This window comes from Mustela erminea, chromosome 15 (genome assembly GCF_009829155.1).
Source record: "Mustela erminea isolate mMusErm1 chromosome 15, mMusErm1.Pri, whole genome shotgun sequence".
In the NCBI taxonomy this organism is placed as follows: domain Eukaryota; kingdom Metazoa; phylum Chordata; class Mammalia; order Carnivora; family Mustelidae; genus Mustela; species Mustela erminea.
Window position 1 is genome coordinate 85,179,106 of NC_045628.1, and position 24,729 is coordinate 85,203,834.

At 39.1% G+C, this 24,729-nt stretch overlaps 1 protein-coding gene across 1 annotated transcript in view; it reads left to right on the forward strand.

Annotated features, from left to right (window-relative positions):
- The window catches only part of ZMYM5 (zinc finger MYM-type containing 5), a 45,539-nt gene extending 23,311 nt beyond the window's left edge, over nt 1-22,228 (forward strand). The window contains 4 exon segments of the mRNA XM_032315376.1: nt 812-1,097; nt 1,657-1,816; nt 2,805-3,017; nt 21,430-22,228. Of these exon segments, the coding sequence (XP_032171267.1) occupies nt 812-1,097; nt 1,657-1,816; nt 2,805-3,017; nt 21,430-22,185 (1,415 nt within the window). The 3' untranslated portion in view covers nt 22,186-22,228.
- Nucleotides 22,229-24,729: the final 2,501 nt, after the last annotated feature.

Here is a 24,729-nt window from a genome sequence, read left to right on the forward strand (position 1 = left end):
CGGGAGCCTGCTTCTCTCTCTCTCTTTGCCTGACTCTCCGCCTACTTGTGATTTCTCTCTCTGTCAAATAAATAAATAAAATCTTAAAAATAAAAAATAAAAAATAAAAATAAAAAAATAAAATAAAAAGTGTTTGGAGTGGGGAGTGCCTGGATGGCTTAGTTGGTTAAACTTGTGCCTTCAGCTTAGGTAATGATCCTGTGGTCCTGAAATTGAGCCCTGCATCAGGCTCCCTGCTCATCAGGAAGCCTGCTTTTCCCTCTCCCACTCCCCCTGCCTGTGTTCCCTCTCCTGCTGTCTCTCTCTCTGTTAAATAAATAAAATACTAAAAAAAAGAGAGAGAGAGGGAGAGATGCATTTTGAACTTGGGGTCTCTGACTTAAGTGATGATTACCGCATTACCTGATTCAAGAGTCAACACATACTAAATTTTCACAATAGAGTATCGTTCACTGTGAATACAAAGTGGAGGGGTACCTCTGTGGCTCAGACGGTTAAGCAACCAACTCTTGATTTTGGCTCAGGTCATGATGTCAGGATCATGAGATTGAGTGTCCCACATCCATCCCCACCTCCATCAGGCTCCTTGCTGGGCTTGGAGCCTGCTTAAGATTCTTCCTCACCAAAAAAAAAAAACCCAAAGCGAAGCATTCCCCTGGGATTGTACAACAGTGCTGCCTGGCTTTAACCACTTGTTTATAGGGCTTCGTCATTACTCTGTTAAACTTACGCAAAATGAAAATTGAACATATTTTTCTGATGCGAATTTTGACTTGTTTCATGACTTTTTCTTGTGTGTTTTGTTTTCAAGATTCTTGGATCTCCCAGTCAGCATCATTTCCCCGTAATCAGAAACAGCCAGGTGTGGATTCTTTAGCACCAGTGGCCTCCCTTCCTAAACAGATTTTCCAGTCTTCAGTCCAACAGCAACTTACAAAACCAGCTAAAATCACTTGTGCATACTGCAGAAAACCTTTACAGAAGGGACAGACAGCTTATCAACGAAAAGGATCAGTTCACCTCTTTTGTTCTATCACCTGCCTTTCTTCCTTCTCTCGTAAGCGCACTCCAAAGAAACGCAATGTTATAAGTAAAAAGTAAGCTTTACTTTTCAACATGGCTTCATATAGTTGAATTCTGGCAGTATAGATGTATGTTGAATGTAATTGGAGAGCTGCACAGATTCATGGATACAGTTGTTGCAAAGGTATCTTTGGGTTTTTTGAGCTTGAGTTATCCTAAGGTGTATCAGAGCTGTGGGTTCATTTGTACTGTCTTATTCTTGGCAGGAAATGGAATGTAGATATAGAAATAACTTGACCCTCTCCCTGCCACTGTCTTTGCTTCATCCCTTCCCCATCTTTTACCTTAGTTCTACGAAGTTGTTGCCACCCTTTTTGAATGCTTCAAAAAGTCATAATAACCTGTGATAAGGTTCTTTGTTACAAAATGTTTTTACCTCCAAATCATCTTTTGCCATATTAATTAGGAATGCTTGACAATGAAACCAAAAAAGTATGTTTTGTTAGATCCATAAATTATAGTTGATTCCTAGGATTAAATCATGAAAAAACAAAAAATGTTGCTTATTGTTCATATATTTGACTTTTATTAAAGTGCAGTATTCTTAGGCTATGTCTGTATCTTTGGTTTCAGAGATGTACCTACAAAAAAGGCTACTACTGTTTCTCAAGTTGAGTCAAGAGACTCCTCCCAAGAATTTTGTAGTACGTCTTTGCCTCCCTATGAAGACAACCAGAATCTTAGAAAAAGAATTAATAAATCAAGATGTATAATCTGTAGTAAACTAACAGAGGTCTGGATTTTTATATCTTATTTCAGTTATTATCTAGGTTAACAGGGATAATTTTAACTTTTCAGTGTTTTTATATGCTCTGCCATCTACTAATAATGCCATGGATGTTAAGGGGAAGGATAAGGATATGTTAGAACTAAATCTCTTAGGAACAGATACCCCATTTGCATGCTATGGAAAGTACACTGCTGTTTCCATGAAATTGAATATGCTCTCAAACAAAACAATAGTTCTGTGGTGAATTTTGTCCTTACTAGTCACTCTAAATAATAAAGTATAGGTTCAGGATGTGAAAGATGCAACCAATGCTGGTACAAGAACATGTAGAACAAGTGGAGTGTAGGTGTGTTGATACCCTCACATTTCTTAAGTGGTATTGCCATCTTTCCAGTTGCTAAAAGAAGAAACATTCATACAGGCAGTCTTCACTTAACACAGTCCTTGGTGACTGAATTTGGTGTTTCCCAGAGCCTTGCAAATTGAGGACACGATTTTATCTTAGTTACCACAGAACTGAGCAAAGCAAGAACCACCTTGCTTGTGTATATACAGATACCATCCTGAATATGGTAATATTATTTCTTTAGCCCCTCTCATAAATTTTCTAGGGCAATGAAGTTTAATACCAGAAATTCCTAATCCATTTCTTTGAAGAAGGTCTTATCAGAGTCTTCTAAGCTAGTTCATTTCTTCCGGTTCTTAAGTGTTTATGGAGAAGTTATTACTGATTTTATAAGGGTTTTTTGTTCTATGAATCTTTTTCTTTTGTAAAATCAGTTTTATAAAGAAATCAGAGATAAAAAATGGAAGAGTGACAAAATGTGCTTTTTAGTCTTTCTCTGAATATTTCTTCCGCTGAGAAATTACTAGAGGTTGTTTTTTTGTTTTGGGTTTTATTTGGAGTGGTGGGGGGGAGTTGTATTTTTGTCTCATTGCTTACTGTGTTAATCTGATTCATTTATTTAATAAATTCTGGCTTTTCTTTTAGATTCGCCATGAAGTCAGCGTTAATAATGTAATACATAAACTGTGCAGTAACCAGTGCTTTAATAAGTACAGGTTAGCCAATGGTCTGATAATGAATTGCTGTGAACAGTGTGGAGAGTACTTGCCCAGTAAAAGTGCTGGAAACAATGTCCTGATGATTGAAGGTCAGCAGACAAGATTTTGCTGCCAAGGTTGTATCAATGAATATAAACAGGTAATTCTTTTCAGTGCATTTTAAATGATCAAGTATATAATATCTTCTTCCTCTTAGCTTACATCAACCAATTTATCTTAGAATCTCATTTAGTTCCATTTTGTCGATCTGTCATTCAGCTCTCATCTCAAATGAGTTTTGAAATCTATTGGTTATTCTAAGCTAGTTTTCCTTCTCTTCTTAGAGAATAGGTATTAACTTTTCTTCTTTCTCTCTCTTTCTTTCTTTCTTTCTTTTTCTTTTTCTTTTGGTATTAACTTTTCCTAAAGGTTTGGTAGAATTCACTTATGAAGCCAGTCCTGGACTTTTGTTGAGAGTTTTTTGAATATTTTTTTTTTTTTTTTTTTTCCCCAAAACTGCCTTTTTTTTTTTTTTTTTTTTTTTTAATTTATTTTTTTATTTATTTCCAGCATAACAGTATTCATTATTTTTGCACCACACCCCCGTGCTCCATGCAATCCGTGCCCTCTATAATACCCACCACCTGGTACCCCAACCTCCCACCCCCCGTCCCTTCAAAACCCTCAGATTGTTTTTCAGAGTCCATAGTCTCTCATGGTTCACCTCCCCTTCCAATTTCCCCCAACTCCCTTCTCCACTCTAAGTCCCCATGTCCTCCATGCTATTTGTTATGCTCCACAAATAAGTGAAACCATATGATAATTGACTCTCTCTGCTTGACTTATTTCACTCAGCATAATCTCTTCCAGTCCCGTCCATGTTGCTACAAAAGTTGGGTATTCATCCTTTCTGATGGAGGCATAATACTCTATCCCCAGGGGTACAGGTCTGTGAATCACCAGGTTTACACACTTCACAGCACTCACCAAAGCACATACCCTCCCCAATGTCCATAATCCCACCCCCTTCTCCCAAACCCCCTCCCCCCAGCAACCCTCAGTTTGTTTTGTGAGATTAAAAGTCACTTATGGTTTGTCTCCCTCCCAATCCCATCTTGTTTCATTGATTCTTCTCCTACCCACTTAAGCCCCCATGTTGCATCACCACTTCCTCATATCAAGGAGATCATATGATAGTTGTCTTTCTCTGCTTGACTTATTTCGCTAAGCATGATACGCTCTAGTTCCATCCATGTTGTCGCAAATGGCAAGATTTCATTTCTTTTGATGGCTGCATAGTATTCCACTGTGTATATATACCACATCTTCTTGATCCATTCATCTGTTGATGGACATCTAGGTTCTTTCCATAGTTTGGCTATTGTGGACATTGCTGCTATAAACATTCGGGTGCATGTGCCCCTTTGGATCACTACGTTTGTATCCTTAGGGTAAATACCCAATAGTGCAATTGCTGGGTCATAGGGCAGTTCTATTTTCAACATTTTGAGGAACCTCCATGCTGTTTTCCAGAGTGGCTGCACCAGCTTGCATTCCCACCAACAGTGTAGGAGGGTTCCCCTTTCTCCGCATCCTCGCCAGCATCTGTCATTTCCTGACTTGTTTATTTTAGCCATTCTGACTGGTGTGAGGTGATATCTCATTGTGGTTTTGATTTGTATTTCCCTGATGCCGAGTGATATGGAGCACTTTTTCATGTGTCTGTTGGCCATCTGGATGTCTTCTTTGCAGAAATGTCTGTTCATGTCCTCTGCCCATTTCTTGATTGGATTCTTTGTTCTTTGGGTGTTGAGTTTGCTAAGTTCTTTATAGATTCTGGACACTAGTCCTTTATCTGATATGTCGTTTGCAAATATCTTCTCCCATTCTGTCAGTTGTCTTTTGATTTTGTTAACTGTTTCCTTTGCTGTGCAAAAGCTTTTGATCTTGATGAAATCCCAATAGTTCATTTTTGCCCTTGCTTCCCTTGCCTTTGGCGTTGTTCCTAGGAAGATGTTGCTGCGGTTGAGGTCAAAGAGGTTGCTGCCTGTGTTCTCCTCAAGGATTTTGATGGATTCCTTTCGCACATTGAGGTCCTTCATCCATTTTGAGTCTATTTTTGTGTGTGGTGTAAGGAAATGGTCCAATTTCATTTTTCTGCATGTGGCTGTCCAATTTTCCCAGCACCATTTATTGAAGAGGCTGTCTTTTTGCCATTGGACATTCTTTCCTGCTTTGTCGAAGATTAGTTGACCATAGAGTTGAGGGTCTATTTCTGGGCTCTCTATTCTGTTCCATTGATCTATGTGTCTGTTTTTGTGCCAGTACCATGCTGTCTTGATGACGACAGCTTTGTAATAGAGCTTGAAGTCCGGAATTGTGATGCCACCAACGTTGGCTTTCTTTTTCAATATCCCTTTGGCTATTCGAGGTCTTTTCTGGTTCCATACAAATTTTAGCATTATTTGTTCCATTTCTTTGAAAAAGATGGATGGTACTTTGATAGGAATTGCATTAAATGTGTAGATTGCTTTAGGTAGCATAGACATTTTCACAATATTTATTCTTCCAATCCAGGAGCATGGAACATTTTTCCATTTCTTTGTGTCTTCCTCAATTTCTTTCATGAGTACTTTATAGTTTTCTGAGTATAGATTCTGTGTCTCTTTGGTTAGGTTTATTCCTAGGTATCTTATGGTTTTGGGTGCAATTGTAAATGGGATTGACTCCTTAATTTCTCTTTCTTCTGTCTTGCTGTTGGTGTAGAGAAATGCAACTGATTTCTGTGCATTGATTTTATATCCTGACACTTTACTGAATTCCTGTATAAGTTCTAGCAGTTTTGGAGTGGAGTCTTTTGGGTTTTCCACATATAGTATCATATCATCTGCGAAGAGTGATAATTTGACTTCTTCTTTGCCGATTTGGATGCCTTTAATTTCCTTTTGTTGTCTGATTGCTGAGGCTAGGACCTCTAGTACTATGTTGAATAGCAGTGGTGATAATGGACATCCCTGCCGTGTTCCTGACCTTAGCGGAAAAGCTTTCAGTTTTTCTCCATTGAGAATGATATTTGCGGTGGGTTTTTCATAGATGGATTTGATGATATTGAGGTATGTGCCCTCTATCCCTACACTTTGAAGAGTTTTGATCAGGAAGGGATGCTGTACTTTGTCAAATGCTTTTTCAGCATCTATTGAGAGTATCATATGGTTCTTGTTCTTTCTTTTATTGATGTGTTGTATCACATTGACTGATTTGCGGATGTTGAACCAACCTTGTAGCCCTGGAATAAATCCCACTTGGTCGTGGTGAATAATCTTTTTAATGTACTGTTGAATCCTATTGGCTAGTATTTTGTTGAGTATTTTTGCATCTGTGTTCATCAAGGATATCGGTCTGTAGCTCTCTTTTTTGGTGGGATCCTTGTCTGGTTTTAGGATCAAGGTGATGCTGGCCTCATAAAATGAGTTTGGAAGTTTTCCTTCCATTTCTATTTTTTGGAACAGTTTCAGGAGAATAGGAATTAGTTCTTCTTTAAATGTTTGGTAGAATTCCCCCGGGAAGCCGTCTGGCCCTGGGCTTTTGTTTGTTTGGAGATTTTTAATGACTGTTTCAATCTCCTTACTGGTTATGGGTCTGTTCAGGCTTTCTATTTCTTCCTGGTTCAGTTGTGGTAGTTTATATGTTTCTAGGAATGCATCCATTTCTTCCAGATTGTCAAATTTATTGGCGTAGAGTTGCTCATAGTATGTTCTTATAATAGTTTGTATTTCTTTGGTGTTAGTTGTGATCTCTCCTCTTTCATTCATGATTTTATTTATTTGGGTCCTTTCTCTTTTCTTTTTGATAAGTCGGGCCAGGGGTTTATCAATTTTATTAATTCTTTCAAAGAACCAGCTCCTAGTTTCGTTGATTTGTTCTATTGTTTTTTTGGTTTCTATTTCATTGATTTCTGCTCTGATCTTTATGATTTCTCTTCTCCTGCTGGGCTTAGGGTTTCTTTCTTGTTCTTTCTCCAGCTCCTTTAGGTGTAGGGTTAGGTTGTGTACCTGAGACCTTTCTTGTTTCTTGAGAAAGGCTTGTACCGCTATATATTTTCCTCTCAGGACTGCCTTTGTTGTGTCCCACAGATTTTGAACCGTTGTATTTTCATTATCATTTGTTTCCATGATTTTTTTCAATTCTTCTTTAATTTCCCGGTTGACCCATTCATTCTTTAGAAGGATGCTGTTTAGTCTCCATGTATTTGGGTTCTTTCCAAACTTCCTTTTGTGGTTGAGTTCTAGCTTTAGAGCATTGTGGTCTGAAAATATGCAGGGAATGATCCCAATCTTTTGATACCGGTTGAGTCCTGATTTAGGACCGAGGATGTGATCTATTCTGGAGAATGTTCCATGTGCACTAGAGAAGAATGTGTATTCTGTTGCTTTGGGATGAAATATTCTGAATATATCTGTGATGTCCATCTGGTCCAGTGTGTCGTTTAAGGCCTTTATTTCCTTGCTGATCTTTTGCTTGGATGATCTGTCCATTTCAGTGAGGGGAGTGTTAAAGTCCCCTACTATTATTGTATTATTGTTGATGTGTTTCTTTGATTTTGTTATTAATTGGTTTATATAGTTGGCTGCTCCCACGTTGGGGGCATAGATATTTAAAATTGTTAAATCTTCTTGTTGGACAGACCCTTTGAATATGATATAGTGTCCTTCCTCATCTCTTATTATAGTCTTTGGCTTAAAATCTAATTGGTCTGATATAAGGATTGCCACTCCTGCTTTCTTCTGATGTCCATTAGCATGGTAAATTCTTTTCCACCCCCTCACTTTAAATCTGGAGGTGTCTTCGGGCTTAAAATGAGTTTCTTGGAGGCAACATATAGATGGGTTTTGTTTTTTTATCCATTCTGATACCCTGTGTCTTTTGACAGCGGCATTTAGCCCATTAACATTCAGGGTAACTATTGAGAGATATGAATTTAGTGCCATTGTATTGCCTGTAAGTTGACTGTTACTGTATATGGTCTCTGTTCTTTTCTGATCTACCACTTGTAGGCTCTCTCTTTGCTTAGAGGACCCCTTTCAATATTTCCTGTAGAGCTGGTTTGGTATTTGCAAATTCTTTCAGTTTTTGTTTGTCCTGGAAGCTTTTAATCTCTCCTTCTATTTTCAATGATAGCCTAGCTGGATATAGTATTCTTGGCTGCATGTTTTTCTCGTTTAGTGCTCTGAAAATATCATGCCAGCTCTTTCTGGCCTGCCAGGTCTCTGTGGATAAGTCAGCTGCCAATCTAATATTTTTACCATTGTATGTTACAGACTTCTTTTCCCGGGCTGCTTTCAGGATTTTCTCTTTGTCACTGAGACTTGTAAATTTTACTATTAGGTGACGGGGTGTGGGCCTATTCCTATTGATTTTGAGGGGCGTTCTCTGAACCTCCTGAATTTTGATGCTCGTTCCCTTTGCCATATTGGGGAAATTCTCCCCAATAATTCTCTCCAGTATACCTTCTGCTCCCCTCTCTCTTTCTTCTTCTTCTGGAATCCCAATTATTCTAATGTTGTTTCGTCTTATGGTGTCACTTATCTCTCGAATTCTCCCCTCGTGGTCCAGTAGCTGTTTGTCCCTCTTTTGCTCAGCTTCTTTATTCTCTGTCATTTGGTCTTCTATATCACTAATTCTTTCTTCTGCCTCATTTATCCTAGCAGTGAGAGCCTCCATTTTTGATTGCACTTCATTAATAGCTTTTTTTATTTCAGCTTGGTTAGATTTTAGTTCTTTTATTTCTCCAGAAAGGGCTTTTATATCTCTCGAGAGGGTTTCTCTAATATCTTCCATGCCTTTTTTGAGCCCGGCTAGAACCTTGAGAATTGTCATTCTGAACTCTAGATCTGACATATTACCAATGTCTGTATTGATTAGGTCCCTAGCCTTCGGTACTGCCTCTTGTTCTTTTTTTTGTGTTGAATTTTTCCGTCTTGTCATTTTGTCCAGATAAGAGTATATGAAGGGGCAAGTAAAATACTAAAAGGGTGGCAACAACCCCAGGAAAAAATGCTTTAACCAAATTAGAAGAGATCCAAAATCGTGAGGGGGGAGAAAGGGGATAAAAAGAGGTTCAAAAAGGAAGAAAGAAAAAAAAGAAAAAAGAAAAAAAAAAAAAAAGAAAAAAGAAAAGAATTATAAAAAAAAAAAGGAAAACACCTAAGAAAAATGTAAAAAAGAAAAAATATATATATTAGATAAACTAGTAAAAAATCGTTAAAAAAGAAAAAGGTGTAACAGTTAAAAAAAAAAAATTTTACCCGAAGGCAAGAAAAAAAAAAAAAAAACAAAAAATGAAAAAGAAAAAAATTAAATTAACTGCAAGACTAAAAAAAAATTACAGGGAAAAAGCCATGAGTTCCGTGCTTGGCTTTCTCCTCCTCTGGAATTCTGCTGCTCTCCTTGGTATTGAAACCGCACTCCTTGGTAGGTGAACTTGGTGTCGGCTGGATTTCTTGTTGATCTTCTGGGGGAGGGGCCTGTTGTAGTGATTCTCAAGTGTCTTTGCCCCAGGCGGAATTACACCGCCCTTACCCGGGGCCGGGGTGAGTAATCCACTCGGGTTTGCTTTCAGGAGCTTTTGTTCCCTGAGCGCTTTCCGTAGAGTTCCGGAGGACGGGAATACAAATGGCGGCCTCCTGGTCTCCGGCCTGGAGGAGCCGAGAGCCCAGGGCCGCACTCCTCAGTGCGCCCTCAGAGAACAGCGCCCAGTTACTCCCGTCTGCCTGACCTCCGGCCGCGCTCCGAGCTCTCCGAGCCTGCGACCAGTTCAAGGTAATACCGAGCTGTGAGCTTACTGTCGGCTCTGTCTCTGTAGCCAGCTTTCCCGTTCCAATACCCGCAAGGTCTGCGACACTCAGACACCCCTGCTCCTTCTGAGACCCTGCGGGACCTGAGGCCACGCTGAACCCGCGTGGGCTTCGCCCCGGTTTAGCCTCTGGAGTGATGTCCCTCAGCGGAACAGACTTTTAAAAGTCCTGATTTTGTGCACCATTGCTCCGCCGCTTGCCGGGAGCCGGCCCCTCCCCCCGGGGTCTATCTTCCCGTCGCTCTGGATTCACTTCTCCGCCGGTCCTACCTTTCAGAAAGTGGTTGTTTTTCTGTTTCCAGAATTGCTGTTCTTCTTCTCTTCGATCTGCCGATGGATTTTCAGGTGTTTGCAATCTTTAGATAAGCTATCTAGCTGATCTCCGGCTAGCTGAAGCAGTCTCAGCCTGCTACTTCTCCGCCATCTTGAGTTTTTTGAATATTGATTGAGTTTTGGAAGATTATATTTTTCTAGGAATTTACCCATTTCTTCTAGGTTGTCTGTATGTTGGCATATAATTTTTTGTAATTTTTCTTAAAATCTTTTGTGTTTCTGTAGTGTCATTATTCTCCATTTCTGATTTTGAGTTTTCTTTTTTTCTTGATGAGTGGCTAATGCTTTATCAATTATTCTGTTTTATCTTTTCAAGTGGTCTTTTATATGTTTAATCTCTGAATTTATTTTTACTCTTATTTTCTTCATTTTACTGGCTTTGGACTTGCTTTGTTCTTTTTTCTAGCTCTTAAGTTTATGGTAGATTGTTCGAGATTTGTTTTGCTTTTTTAAAGTAGGCCTGTGTTGCTATAAACTTTTCCTCTTCCCTAAGATTTTGGATCTTCATTTATCATTTTCATTTATCTCCATTTTCATTTATCTCCATATTTATTTTTATTTTCTCTTCACATCTTCATTGACCCATTCATTGATTGTTTAGTAGAATGTTTTTTAACCTCCATCTATTTTGTTTTTTCCCATTTTTTTTTTATAATTAACTTGTAGTTTCATACTCTTGTTCTCAGGAAAGGTGCTTGATATGATTTCAGTCTTAAATTTATTGAGACTTATTTTGTGGCCTAACATGTGATCTGTCCAAGCGAGTGTTTTCTTGTGTTCTTAAAAAGAATGTATTCTGCTGATTTGGGATGGAATGTTCTGTATATGCCTGTTTTACCCATCCAGTCTAATGTGTTATTCAAAGCCATAGTTTTCTTGTTGATTTGTAGTCCAGATGATTTATCCATTGATGCAAGTGAGGTGTTAATGTCCCCTCTATTAACTCTATTACCGTCAATTTCTCTTTTATTTCTGTTAACACTTATTTTGTGTATTTATGTATCCTGTGTTTGGTGCATAGATATTTACAATTGTATGTCCTTTCTTGCTGTCCTCCCTTATGGTTTGATGGATTTCTTTAATGTTATGCTTGAATTCCTTTCTCTTTATTTTTGTATATGACAAGTTTTTGATTTGTGGTTACCATTCAGTTCATATTTAACATCTTACATAACAGTCTTAGTATAGCAGTCCCTGTTAAGTTGATGGAGTTGATGGTTGCATTATTTCATATACATTCTGAAGGCACTACATTTTTACTTCCTTTCCACAGTTTATGTATATGATGCCATATTTTACTTACACCCTTTTATTTTGCATATTCCTGGACTAATTTTTGTAGATGCAATAGATTTTACTACTCCATACTGACTTTATAAGTGATTAATCTACTACCTTTGCTATATATTAGCTTAACACGTGTGAATTTTTTTCTTTTTGTAATTTTCTGCGACTTACAACCTTTTCTTTCCAGTTAAAGAATTCCCTTTGGGGTGCCTGGGTGGCTTAGTGGGTTGGGGCTTCTGCCTTTGGCTCGGGTCATGATCCCAGGGTCCTGGGATAGAGCCCCACATGGGCTCTCTGCTCAGCAGAGAGCCTGCTTCCTCCTCTCTCTCTGCCTGCCTGTCTGTCTACTTGTGATCCCTGTCAAATAAATAAACAAAATCTTTAAAAAAAAAAAAAAAAAAAAAAAGAATTCCCTTTAACATTTCTTGTGGGGCTCCTGGGTGGATTAGTCAGTTAAGTGTCTGACTCTTGGTTTTGGCTCAGGTTGTGCTCTCAGGGTCTTGGGATTGAGATCTCCATCGGGCTCCATGCTCAACCAAGAGTCTGCTTCCCCTCTCTTTTTCCTTCTCCCCCTACTGTCCCCCGACATATATTCTCTAAAGTAAATAAATCTTGGGGCGCCTGGGTGGCTCAGTGGGGTAAAGCCTCTGCCTTCAGCTTAGGTCATGACCCCAGGGTTCTGGGATTGAGTCCTGCATTGGGCTCTCTGCTCAGCTGGGAGCCTGCTTCTTCCTCTCTCTTGTCTCTCTACCTACTTGTGATCTCTGTCTGCCAAATAAATAAATAAAATCTTTATAAAAAAAATAACGTAAATAAATCTTTAAAAGAAAGAATTTCTGGAGTGCTTGGGTGGCTTGGGCACTTAAGCTTTTACTTTCGGCTTAGGTCATGATCCCAGGGTCCTGGGATGGAGCCCCGTGGGGAGTCTGCTTCTCCCTCTCCCTCTGCCCCTACTCTCCACTCTTGTGCTTTCTCTCTCTCTCAAAGAAATAAATAAAATCTTTATTAAAAAATTCCCTTTAACATTTCTTGTAAGACTGGTTTAGTGATGATGAACTCTTAACTGTTGTATGTCTGGGAAACTCTCCTATTCTGAATGATGATCTTGTTGGGTAAAGTATTCTTGGTCATAGGTTTCTTCTTTCAGCCCTTTGAATATATCATACCACTATCTTTTGGTCTGCAAAGTTTCTGATGAAAAATCAGCTGATAGCCTTAGGTTTCCCTTTTCTGTGACTATTTTCTTTTCTTTAAAAATTCTGTATTTATTATTACTTTTTGTCATTTTCATTATGTCTTGGCATGGACCTTCTTTCATTATGTCTTGGCATGGACCTTCTCACAGGGGCTCTCTGTGCTTCCTAAACCTTTTTACTTCCCAGATTAGGGAGGTTTTCAGCTATTGTTTATTGAAATAAGTTTCTTTCTGGCATCCTTACACTGCAAATGTTGTTATGCTTAATGATGTTGCTAACCTTTTCTTGTGTTTTTTTTTTCTTTTTTTTTTTTTTTCTTTCTGCTGTTTAGCTTGAATGATTGCCAGTACTCTTTCAGATTGCTGCTCTGTTCTTCTGCTTCTTCTAATCTATTTCAGTTACTGAATTCTTAAGCTCTGACTGGTTCTTTTTTGTATTTTCTGTCCCTTTCCTGAAGTTTTTACTGAGCTCTTACTGAGCTCATCTACTCTTTTCTCAAGTCCAGTGAGTATCTTTATGAGCATTACTTTGACTTCTTTGTCAGGCATATTGCTTATCTCCATTTCATTTAGCTTTTTTATTGCAATTTTGTCCTCTTCTTTCATTTGGGCCACATTCGAATCTCTGTCTCATTTTATCTAATTTTCTGTGTTTGTTTCTCCATATTAAGAAGGTCAGCTACATATCCACGTCTTGAAAATGGTGGCATTATATAGAATTCCTGTGGTGCCCTATAACATAATTTCTCCTAGTCACCAGAACCAAATGCTCCAGGGATGTCCCTTGTGTGGGCTGTGTACCCTCCTGTTGTAACTGAGCCACAATTCCCTTCAGCCACACACCTATAGTGACCCTCTTTGTTTGCTGTGGGTGCACTCTGGCAGGGTTTGCTCTGGGTGTTCTTAAGGAACCTGTCATGGCTGCTGCAGGCAGCTGTTGTGCTCTTATTGATGGGTGGGGCAGCCATCAGCCTAGCAGTCTGCAGTTTCCCTTTCTGTCACAGCTATAGTGTATCAAAGGGCAAGTCTTGCTCCCTGTGCTGCCACCTAAGATTCCCAGCTATAAGAATTGTAGGCATGGTGGGTGGGCTTATTTCCCCCCACTTTCCCAGGGCGGGAATCACTTTAGAGTGGTGTCAGTCCCAGCTGAGGCTGCCTGGTTGGATGGGCAGGGCACACAGTGCTAGCAAGGTAGATGGAGAGTATTTGTGTTGGCTCTTGCAAATGACCAGATATCTAAGCCAGGGGTGGGAGGGAATGGTACCCACCAGCACTTTTCTTAGAGTAATCTGTAGATCCTGCCCCTCTGGCACACATTCTCAGACAAGTCAATAAATCTTCATATGTACCTCAGATGCCTTTCAAACTGTTACTTCTCTTCTATGTCTCAGGTCATTATTTAGTATGCTGCCTCTTTAAGGGTGAGGACTTGGTTTCCCATCACCCTCCAGCTGTCCTGGAGTTAAGCACACTGATTTTTTAAAGCTTTCAGAGTTAAGCCACACTGGGTTTGTTTTGTTTTGTTTTGTTGTTTTGTTTTGTTTTGTTTTGTTTTTCTTTTAAGGGAGAAGCAATACTTTTTTTCAAGCAGAGGTGAGCCAGATACAACATGGTAGGAATACAGGGGGTCAGGGTCAGGATATAGGAGCACACCTCACTCTGTGGCCAGACATCCCAAGAGGGTGCAGAGGGGTGGATAGGGCTAATGAGCCCTAGCACTAAGACCACACAGCCTCCTCCCCTGGGAGGAGCCTCTCCTAGGAGTCTCTCCCTACTCCTGTAGGGGGAGAGGGTGGGGTGCAAGGAAAGGGGCCTGTTCCTATAGTGGTTCATATAAGCGCCACTGATTTTTTTTTTTAAGATTTTATTTATTTATTTATTTGACAGACAGAGATCACAAGTAGGCAGAGAGGCAGGCTAAAAGAGAGAGAGGAAGAAGCAGGCTTCTTGCCGAGCAGAGAGCCCGATGTGGAACTCTATCCCAGGAGCCTGGGATCATGACCTGAGCCAAAGGCAGAGGCTTAACCCACTGAGCCACCCAGGTGCCCCAGTGCCGCTGATTTTTAAAGCTTCTGGAAATAACCCCTGCTGGTTTTCAAAGCTATACATTACAGCAACTCATCTTCCCAGTGCAGATCCCCAGTGCCAAGGGTGCTCTGCGTGGGGTCTAAGCCTTTCTTCTCCACACTTGTGAGGTCCCTTCTAGTTGTGGTTAGTTACACCAGGTATTTGGTTCCCAGGTACATCTCTTTTCAATGTGGACTTCTATGATTAGCCGTGGAAGATATGTTCTGCCAGTCTTTAGGTCATTTCCAGTTAGTTGTGTTGGGTGTAGCTGTTCTCTGTTGCATCCATGGAGCAAGGTGAGCTCAAAACCCTCCTACTCTGCTATCTTCCATCAATTGGTACCATATAATTTTAATGGGAAAAGTAAGATCTTTTTAACAAGGTTGGATGCATTTTTGGTTATTTGGAAATAAATGAGCTTTGACCCCATTTTTTTCCCATACGAAAAAATTTATTCAAGATGGGTTATAAATGCAAAACCAGGAATATTCGTCACCCCTATTTCACTGGATGAGGATATTAGTGGTTAGGTTAGGGGAAAAGTAACCCTGAAGTGTGCAAGACTTATTATAGAAGAAACAATAGGTGTCTATAGTTAACTTTTTTAAGGAAAGACTTCTATATGTTAGCTTTATTATTTTCTTTATATGTACCATACCACATTTTTAGTAAAGCTTTTGGTTGTGGCTTATAGAAGAGAACAGTGAACAGTTTAAAATAGGCAAAAATGGGGATACCTGGGTGGCTCAGTGGGTTGGGCAGCTGCTTTCGGCTCGGGTCATGATCCCAGTGTCCTGGGAGCGAGTCCTCTATCGGGCTCCTTGCTCGGCAGGGAGCCTGCTTCTCCCTCTGCCTCTGCCTGCTGCTCTGTCTGCCTGTGCTCGCACTCTCTCTATCTCTAACAAATAAATGAATAAAATCTTAAAAAAAAAAAAAAATGAGCAGACTTTCTTTTTTTTTTTTTAAATTTTTTTTTTTAAAAGATTTTATTTATTTATTTGACAGAGAGAGATTACAAGTAGGCAGAGAGTTAGGCAGAGAGAAGGGGAAGCAGGCTCGCCGCTGAGCAGAGAGCCTGATGCGGGGCTCGATCCCAGGACACTGGGATCATGACCTGAGCCGAAGGCAGTGGCTTAATCCACTGAGCCACCCAGGCGCCCCAAGACTTTCTTTTAAAAAATAAATAAATAGTAAAATAGGCAAAAATGGGGCACCTGGGTGGCTCAGATGGTTAAACGTCTGCTTTCAGCCTAGGTCATTGTCCAGGATCCTGGAATCAAGTCCTGCATGGGCTCCCTGCTCCTTGGGGAGCCTGCTTTTCCCTCTAGCTCTCTCTCTCTGTCATGAATGAATAAAAATCTTTAAAAACAAAATAGGCAAAAATGATTTAGCATAGATGTTATCTTTTCAGAAGAGTACATGGCAGGGCACCGTGGTGGCTCTGTGGGTTAAAGTCTCTGCCTTTGGCTTCAGTCATGATCCCAGGGTCCTAGGATCCAGCCCCACACAGGGCTTTCTGCTCAGTGCGGGGCTTGCTTCCCACTCTCTCTGCCTACCTCTCTGCCTACTTGTGATCTCTCTTAAATAAATAAAGTCTTTAAAAGAAAAACAACAAAGGAGTGCATGGCAAAAATACAGTGAACTCATTTGGTAGTGAACCAGTATTTTTATAAGGTCTTAATATTTTTTACAAGTTTTTTTTTTTTTTTTTGACAGAGAGATCACAAGTAGTCAGAGAGGCAGGCAGAGAGAGAAAGAGGAGGAAGCAGGCTCCCCGCCGAGCAGAGAGCCCGATGTGGGGCTCGATCCCAGGACCCTGGGATCATGACCTGAGCCGAAGGCAGAGGCTTTAACCCACTGAGCCACCCAGGCGCCCCTACAAGTATTTTTTTTATTTTTATTTTTATTTATTTATTTTTTTTTAAGATTTTATTTATTTGACAGAGAGAGATCACAAGTAGGCAGAGAGGCAGGCAGAGAGATAGGAGGAAGCAGGCTCCCTGCCGAGCAGAGAGCCCAATGCGGGGCTCGATCCCAGGACTCTGGGATCACGACCCGAGCAGAAGGCAGAGGCTCAACCCACTGAGCCACCCAGGCGCCCCATGATTTACTTATATCTGCTTAGACCATGACTTTTTGTTAAAGGCAATGAGTTCATAAACTTTACACACATGTAATGCATATCACCTGAAGAGCATGAAGCTTGCACATAAATGACCCACTTTTTACTCCTAAATGAAAACCAACGGAAGTAAAACCAAAATACACATAGTCAAAATAGGCAGCAATTATATATCCAGACTTTCTTGAATTACTATATTGTCTGCCACTCATCCCCAAGAGAAAGTCTCTCCATTCTGCTACGTATATCTCAGTGATGCAAAATACCTCATAAGCAGTTGGCAAATACAAGAATATTTCCATAAAATATAGATATTTTATAAATGATGTACCTCCCCCCCCACCACCACATTAATGGTTAGTGACAGGCCTTTTCACAATAAAAAGTCTTAGTAATAGAAGAAGACTGTAAGGAAAAACGGAAATCTTGCAGTTAGTGGTTTATCTAAGAATAGCATACACAGTTATAAATGTAAAGATTGAATCTTGATTTTACCCAATGACCTAACCAGGGGTCATTTTTTTTCCCCTAAGGACATTTGGCAACATCTAAATATTTTTCATTATCATAGTTGGCATCCACTGGGAGGGATTGGGGATGCTGCTAAACATCCTGCAATGCACAGGACAGGCACTCAGAATAAAGAATTTTCTGGCTCTAGATGTCAATAGCAAGACAGTTAAGAAGTCCTACAACCAGAGGATAAATAGGTGGCTGGATGGTACACATGGTAAATACACTGAGAAGGAGGAAAACTAAATTTCTGTTTTCCTCATTGAAAAAGCCAATTTGTGATGCCTGAAACTGGGAGGAAAAGCCAGTAAATTAGTGATAAAACATATTACTTTGAGATTTGGACATAAACACCAAGTGAATCAACTAATAGTGGTAAAAGTGATTAACTTCTGGGAAAGCAGAAATGGGTCAAGGTGGAAGCAGAGTGCTGTTTAATCAGATATCGCTTGTTGATTTATATTAAATGTATATTCAATTTTGATTGAATAAAACACTTAAAATATGTTAAAGATACTGAAGTTCAGAGAAAGTATCTTATACCCCAAGTAAGATTTGACCTCAGTCCAAAACCTTAGTTTGCTCTCTTGCATCTGACATGAATATTTAATGATACATGTGCTTTATTGTCCTTAATAAGCGGTAGGTTCCCTGAAGCCAGGATCTGTATCTCATTCAATTAGTAGTTTTCAGAATTAGTATCCTTATATGTGGGGTGACTTAACCACCTAACTGGGACACTTCTGAGAGTGAAAAGAGATTCTGTCAATAAATACAGTGCTCTTCATCTTGGTACCTTTCTTTCCAGTGTTTTAGTTAAACTGGTGCCTTCTCACCTGTTTTTATTTAGCCTCAGTTTTCTTTCAGGTCATTAGTAAAAATTTTGGTTTTGAGAGATGTAGTATTGCACTAGGGTATTTCTGAACTTAATTTTCAGAGAATTTCAGTTGAATGTCCCCAGAAAGATGCCTGAAGACACAAATAGGAAAAGATATAACCAGTTTAATCTTGGAACCTAGAATAATCAAAACCCATGAGCATTTAGATGAGCCACCTTTGTCTTATTATCAGTTCTTGATATTAGAGCATATTCAGTAATAATCAAATGATCACAGGTATCATTGTTAGCTAGCGTTCATGCCAATAATAATAGCTAAAATAGGGGCGCCTGGGTGGCTCAGTGGGTTAAGCCTCTGCCTTCGGCTCAGGTCATGATCCCAGGGTCCTGGGATCAAGCTCCACATCGGGCTCTCTGCTCAGCAAGAAGCCTGCTTCCTCCCTCTCTCTCTGCCTGCTTCTCTGCCTACTTGTGATCTCTGTCTGTTAAAAAATAAATAAATAGGGCGCCTGGGTGGCTCAGTGGGTTAAGCCGCTGCCTTCGGCTCGGGTCATGATCTCAGGGTCCTGGGATCGAGTCCCGCATCAGGCTCTCTGCTCAGCAGGGAGCCTGCTTCCCTTCCTCTCTCTCTCTGTCTGCCTCTCCGTCAAATAGGTGGTTCTTGCTTTGCAAAATAAATAAATAAATAAATAAATAAATAAATAAATAAATAAAATCTTTAAAAAAAAAAAATAATAATAATAGCTAAAATAATTTTACTGTGGTGCCAGATACAGTTTTACATGTATTTTTGCATTTGATCATCTAAACAGTCTCCCTAGTTAGGTACGGTTGACATCTTCATTTTATTGCCAAAGAAATTGAAGCTTCATTGGTCAAGTAACTTGCCCAAGGTCAGACAGTTGGCACATGGCCCATCCATTGAGAATTCTGGCTATAACAAGTTGAATATCTGTTCATTACTGGAAACTCAGGAAGGAGAAACAAGACTAAGTAAGCTTGGGTTTGGTTGTATAAAAGATAACGCTAACTATAGTAATTGGCTTTCTTTTGGCCTTTTTATATGCCTTTTCAATACAGTTTCATCCAATCCCATAATTCAATGATAAATATTGGTAACTTCCAAAATATATCTGTAGATGATATTTCCTTCTTTCCTTTTTTCATTTTAATTTTTTCCATTTGTGTGTAGATCTTTTTTCAATTTTAGACTAATATATCCATCTGTAATCTCCATTTGAATGTTCACAAATACCTCAAATTCCTTGTCTAAAACTGAAACTCCAGACCTGTTTTCGCTCTGTTTCCTCTATCAGTAAATGATCCCACCATTCAGTCAGATGCCCAGGCAGAAACTTAGGGTCATTCTTACTCCTTCCTGCCTCTGGAGCCACTCAGTTACCAATAATCCAGGTATCTCTCAACTGTATCCTGTCTCTACTCCTACAGCTCTAGATGTATAGCTGCCATCATCTCTTGCCAGAATTAAACTACCATCGCTTTTTTTTTTTTTTTTAAAGATTTTATTTATTTGACAGAAATCTCAAGTAGGCAGAGAGGCAGGCAGAGAGAGAGGAGGAAGCAGGCTCCCTGCTGAGCAGAGAGCCGGACGTGGGGCTCGATCCCAGGTCCCTGAGATCATGACCCGAGCCGAGCCGAAGGCAGAGGCTTTAACCCACTGAGCCACCCAGGCGCCCCTAAACTACCATAGCTTCTGATTGTCTCTGTATCCTTGGTCTTCCTTACAGTTAGAAATACATAATATGGGCATCTGGGTGGCTCAGTCCATTCAGCGTCTGCCTTCAGCTTGGGTCATGATCCCAGGGTCCTGGGATTGAGCCCCACATTGGGCTCCTTGCTCAGTGGAGGGCCTGCTTCTCTGTCTCCTCCCTGATTTTGCGTGTGTGCTCGCTCTCTGTCACTATCTGTCTCTCTCAAATAAATAAATAAAATCTAAAAAAAAAAAATCCATAATGCAATCAGAACAACTTTCTAAGTATGAATTTTATGTTGCTTCTGCTTTTTCAAATTCATGCTGCCAGTGTTGCTTTCAGGGTGAAATCAAAACAAAACTTTTAGTTGGTTTGTTTTGTTTATAGAATTTATTTATTTTAGAGGTAGGAGGGGCAGATAGAATTTAAGCAGACTCTGCCCTGAGAACAAAGCCCGATGCAGGGCTTGATCTTACCATCCTGAGATCATGACCTGAGCCAAAATCAAGAGTTGGACACTTAACCAACTGAGCCACCCAGGTACCCCAAGGTTCTTAGTTTTTTAAACATTACCAAATGCAATGTTCAAGTTGTGCTGTATACAAAAATATTACAGCTAATAGAGTGCCATTTACATTGTATACATTTTTGTTATTTTGATTTTTTTTTTTAGATTTTATTGACTCTAAAATCAGGCGTTTTTATTAAATGGAATCACACCGTATGTGATACTTTTACATAGCATACTATTTTCAAGGTTCATCCATGTTGTAGCATATAACTTGTTTTATTACCAAATAGTATTCATTGTATGGATAACACCCACATTTTGTATTTATCTATCAGTAATGGACATTTGAATTATTCTTACTTTTTGGCTATTATGATAATGTTGCTATGAATAATTTGTACCAAATTCTTTGTAGACCTCCATTTTCATTCTGGTATTGGTGGGTCATATGGTAACTGATTAAGAAATTGCCAGGCTGGGGCACCTGGGTGGCTCAATGGGTTAAAGCCTCTGCCTTCGGCTCAAGTCTTGATCTCAGGGTCCTGAGATCTAGCCTCTCATTGAGCTTTCCGCTCAGTAGGGAGCCTGCTTCCCCCTCTCACTCTGCCTGCCTCTCTGCCTACTTGTGATCTCTCTCTCTCTCTCTCTCTCTCAAATAAATAAATAAAATCTTTTAAAAAAAAAAAGAAAGAAAGAAAGAAAGAAATTGCCAGGCTATTTTACAAGGCACATGTACCATTCTACATCTGCACCAGGAAGGTTTCGGTTTTTTCACATCTTTTCCAGCACTTGTCATTATATATCCTTTTTTTATAGCCGTCATAGTGGTTGTGAAGTGATATGTGGTGGTTTCGATTTGTAGTTCTTTGATGACAGATGATTAGCTTTTCATGTGCTTATTGGGCATTTGTATATACATCAGTTTTAAAGATCTTTTTATTTATTTATTTTGAGAGAGAAAGCATAAGTGGAGGGGAGGGGCAAAGGGAAAAGCGGGCTCCCTTCTGGGAGCCCAACCGGGGTTCAATTTTAGGACCTTGAGATGATGACGTGAGCCGAGGGCATACCTTAACTGACTGAGCCTCCCAGGTGGCTTTCTTTCAACAAATCTAAGATAAAATTGTAATCTGTTTCTCCCCAGATGATGGAAGCAAAATCAAAAAATTTGTCAGCATCAGAAAACAGAAAAAGGCATGCTGTTAGAGAAGAAAATGAAAGAAAATTATATGGGCCATTGAATACTGATTTAGAAAACAAAGAGGGAATACCAAATAAAAAGGAAAAGACTGCAGAGCTACAGGTTTTGGCAGAATATAGCACAGATACATCACTGATCAAACAGAGTGTGAATTTAACTTCTTCAGTGTTAACCATAGCTGATAAATTTCAAGAGCCACTGGAAGAGAAAAAACCAGAAGACTGCATTATATCAGTTGTACTTTCTACAGACCCAGGTACATGGCCCCGAGTTTTAAATACTAAACAATGGGACATTCTTGTTGAAAATGATCCACCTCAAGTAAGAAATTTTAACTTTCCAAAAGACAGTACGGGGAGGAAATTTTCAGAAACTTACTACACACGAATTCTTCCAAATGGTGATAAAACCACTAGGTCCTGGTTACTTTATTCGACTTCAAAAGATTCTGTATTTTGTTTGTATTGCAAACTTTTTGGGGAGGGGAAAAATCAACTGAAGAATGAGAATGGGTGCAAAGATTGGCAGCATTTATCACATATTCTTAGCAAACATGAGGAAAGTGAAATGCACATCAATAATAGTGTTAAGTATTCACAATTAAAATCTGATTTGAAAAAAAATAAAACTGTGGAATCTGCAGGACATGGATTACATGAGAATGAGAAAAATGATGGTGTGCTGTTGTTGTACACATAATATACCTGATGTGGTTCTTGACATAGTAAATTTATTCAGAAAAGATCTGTACCCTAATGATCAGTACCATTTTTGTTGGGAGGATCCTATAACTCAGCAGTTCGTTAGCAATAAGTATAATAGCAAATAGTAAAGAATGTTTCTGTTCCAAATTCTAAAACTAATTGGATTCAATAGTAGTTAATGCAGGGCGCCTGGCTGGCTCAGTGGGTTAAAGCCTCTGCCTTCGGTTCAGGTCATGATCCCAGGGTCCTGGGATCGAGCCTTGCATCGGGCTCTCTGCTCAGCGGGGAGCCTGCTTCCTCCTCTCTCTGCCTACTTGTGATCTCTGTCTGTCAAATAAATAAATAAAATCTTTAAAAAAAAAATAGTAGTTAATGCAGATATGAATAAAGTCAGTTGTTACGTTTTCATTCTGTCAATTCACACCTTTTAAAATTCGCATTTGAGGGCGAACATTTAACATGTTTGGTTAATTTTCTGTTCTGATTACTTTGCAAGGAGAAAAAGCCTTCAATTTATCAATACTAGTTTGAACAAGATACTATGTGACTATTCTCTTCATTATTAAAGTAAAAACTTTCAGAAACAGTTTGAAAGTAGAATGGAGTCTGAAACTGCAGCTTTTTGCTATTATACCAAATAGCTGTGATTTATTTCTTTTGGGCAAAACGTTTTTTTATTATTTGAGCAAAACAGCATTATTTGTTACATTATATATTAAGGTGATTAGTCTGCATTTTATTGGTCTTAATTTATAAATGTTTTAGCTTCTATTGTATGAGAACTATAACAATAAAGCGTGTAGATCTATTTTTATGTTAGCACAAATCTGAGAAGTACTAAAAATATATTAAGTCAACCTTTAGGTATTGTGGCAATTTTTTTTTCTTCTGAAAGAGACTACATGCTTAAATTTGAGAAATACACTAATGAAAATTAAGGATCCCTGTTTTTTTCAAAAGAACACTGTTCCCATCACTATATTTAGTAATTCTCCCTTTGTATCTGATTTTGGATACCAACTTTATCATATATTAAATTCTTACATATACTTAGGTTTTGTCTCAAAGCTGTGGAAGAAAATGGCATATGAGTAACGACTAGAGCAGAACAAGGTGCATTCTTTTTGTTGGGATAACACTAGGAATACTTGTAGACTCTGTGATGGCAGTGGATAAAATTAATTTTAGAATACCTAGGAAAATCATTCTCATTAATTTATAACCATTATGGTTTCTGACACTGGACCGTTTCAGTCTTTCAGAGTTGGATTTGAATGAAGCTTTGGGATGTTTTCAAAAAATCCAGTTTACTCTTGGAGGCCTAAGAGGATGCTCTAGAGAATATAATGCAAGTTTTGAAGTTCCTTTCCAAATGATTAGTGGGCTCATTATTTTATTAAAACTTAACAGTTAATTGAATGATATTATATTAGATAGACCCTTGGTATCGGTGGTTATTTGAGTAAACTAATGAAATCAACCAGTGGCTACTTAAGATAATTTGCTTAAAACATTGAATTTATGCATTGAGAAAACAAAATTAAATCATCTCCTTTAAATTCTTTCATTTCTGGGACACCTGGGATGCCTCAGGCAGTGAAGCATCTGCCTTCAGCTTGGGCATGATCCCAGCCAGGGTCCTGGGGGCTCCAGTCCTGCATATCATGATCGTTGCTCAGCGGGGAACCTGCTTCTCCCTCTGCATGCTGCTCCCCCTGCTTCTGCGTACGCACCCATGCTCTCTGACAAATTAATAAAATCTTTAAAAAATTCTTTCTTCAACATACTGCAGACCGATAAGGCATGATAAACTCTTCATATTGTAATGAAGTAAATGTGAAAAATTCAAAAGATGTAGATGCTGGGTTTATCCATGTTCCCCTAAATTTCAATCAACTCTTAGGTATGTGAAATCTTTCATTATAAAATGTTGAGGGAAAAATTAACTAAATTCAGAACATAGTAAGAATATCTCTAGGGAGGAGAATAATGTTTTTTCCATCATCAGGTTTTTTTAAATTATAAAACTACTATGTTGTTACTATAGAAGGAAGGAAGAAAACAGTTCAGTCTTGTTTATCATCCACTTCCTCTGCGGAAGGACTTGTCATCAGTGATCTGGACTGTACACAGGGTTTATTTTCATCTTTCTAATTTCATTGAGAAAAGGCATTAGGAAACATCTACTACTAATTTAATATGAGAAATTAGGAAGTACAATTCAGAATAACAGTCCTTAAGAAATGGCAGTTTATTGGTTTTCTCTTTTCACAGGACAAGTGAAATTCATAAATGTTTTATATGTACAAGGTACAGCTTGCTACATAGGATGTAAAAGTGAATAAGTGAAGTAAAGAGCTCAAGTTCTGTAGAAAAAAATAATGCTATATCATTTCAGGTCATGTCACTCTTCTGATTCAAAGTTTTGAAGTTCCCTTTTGCTTTTAGTTTAAAACTCCCAACTTGGGGCACCTGGGTGGCTCAGGGTGGTTAAACATCTGCCTTTAGCTTAGGTCATGATCTCCAGGTTCTGGGATCG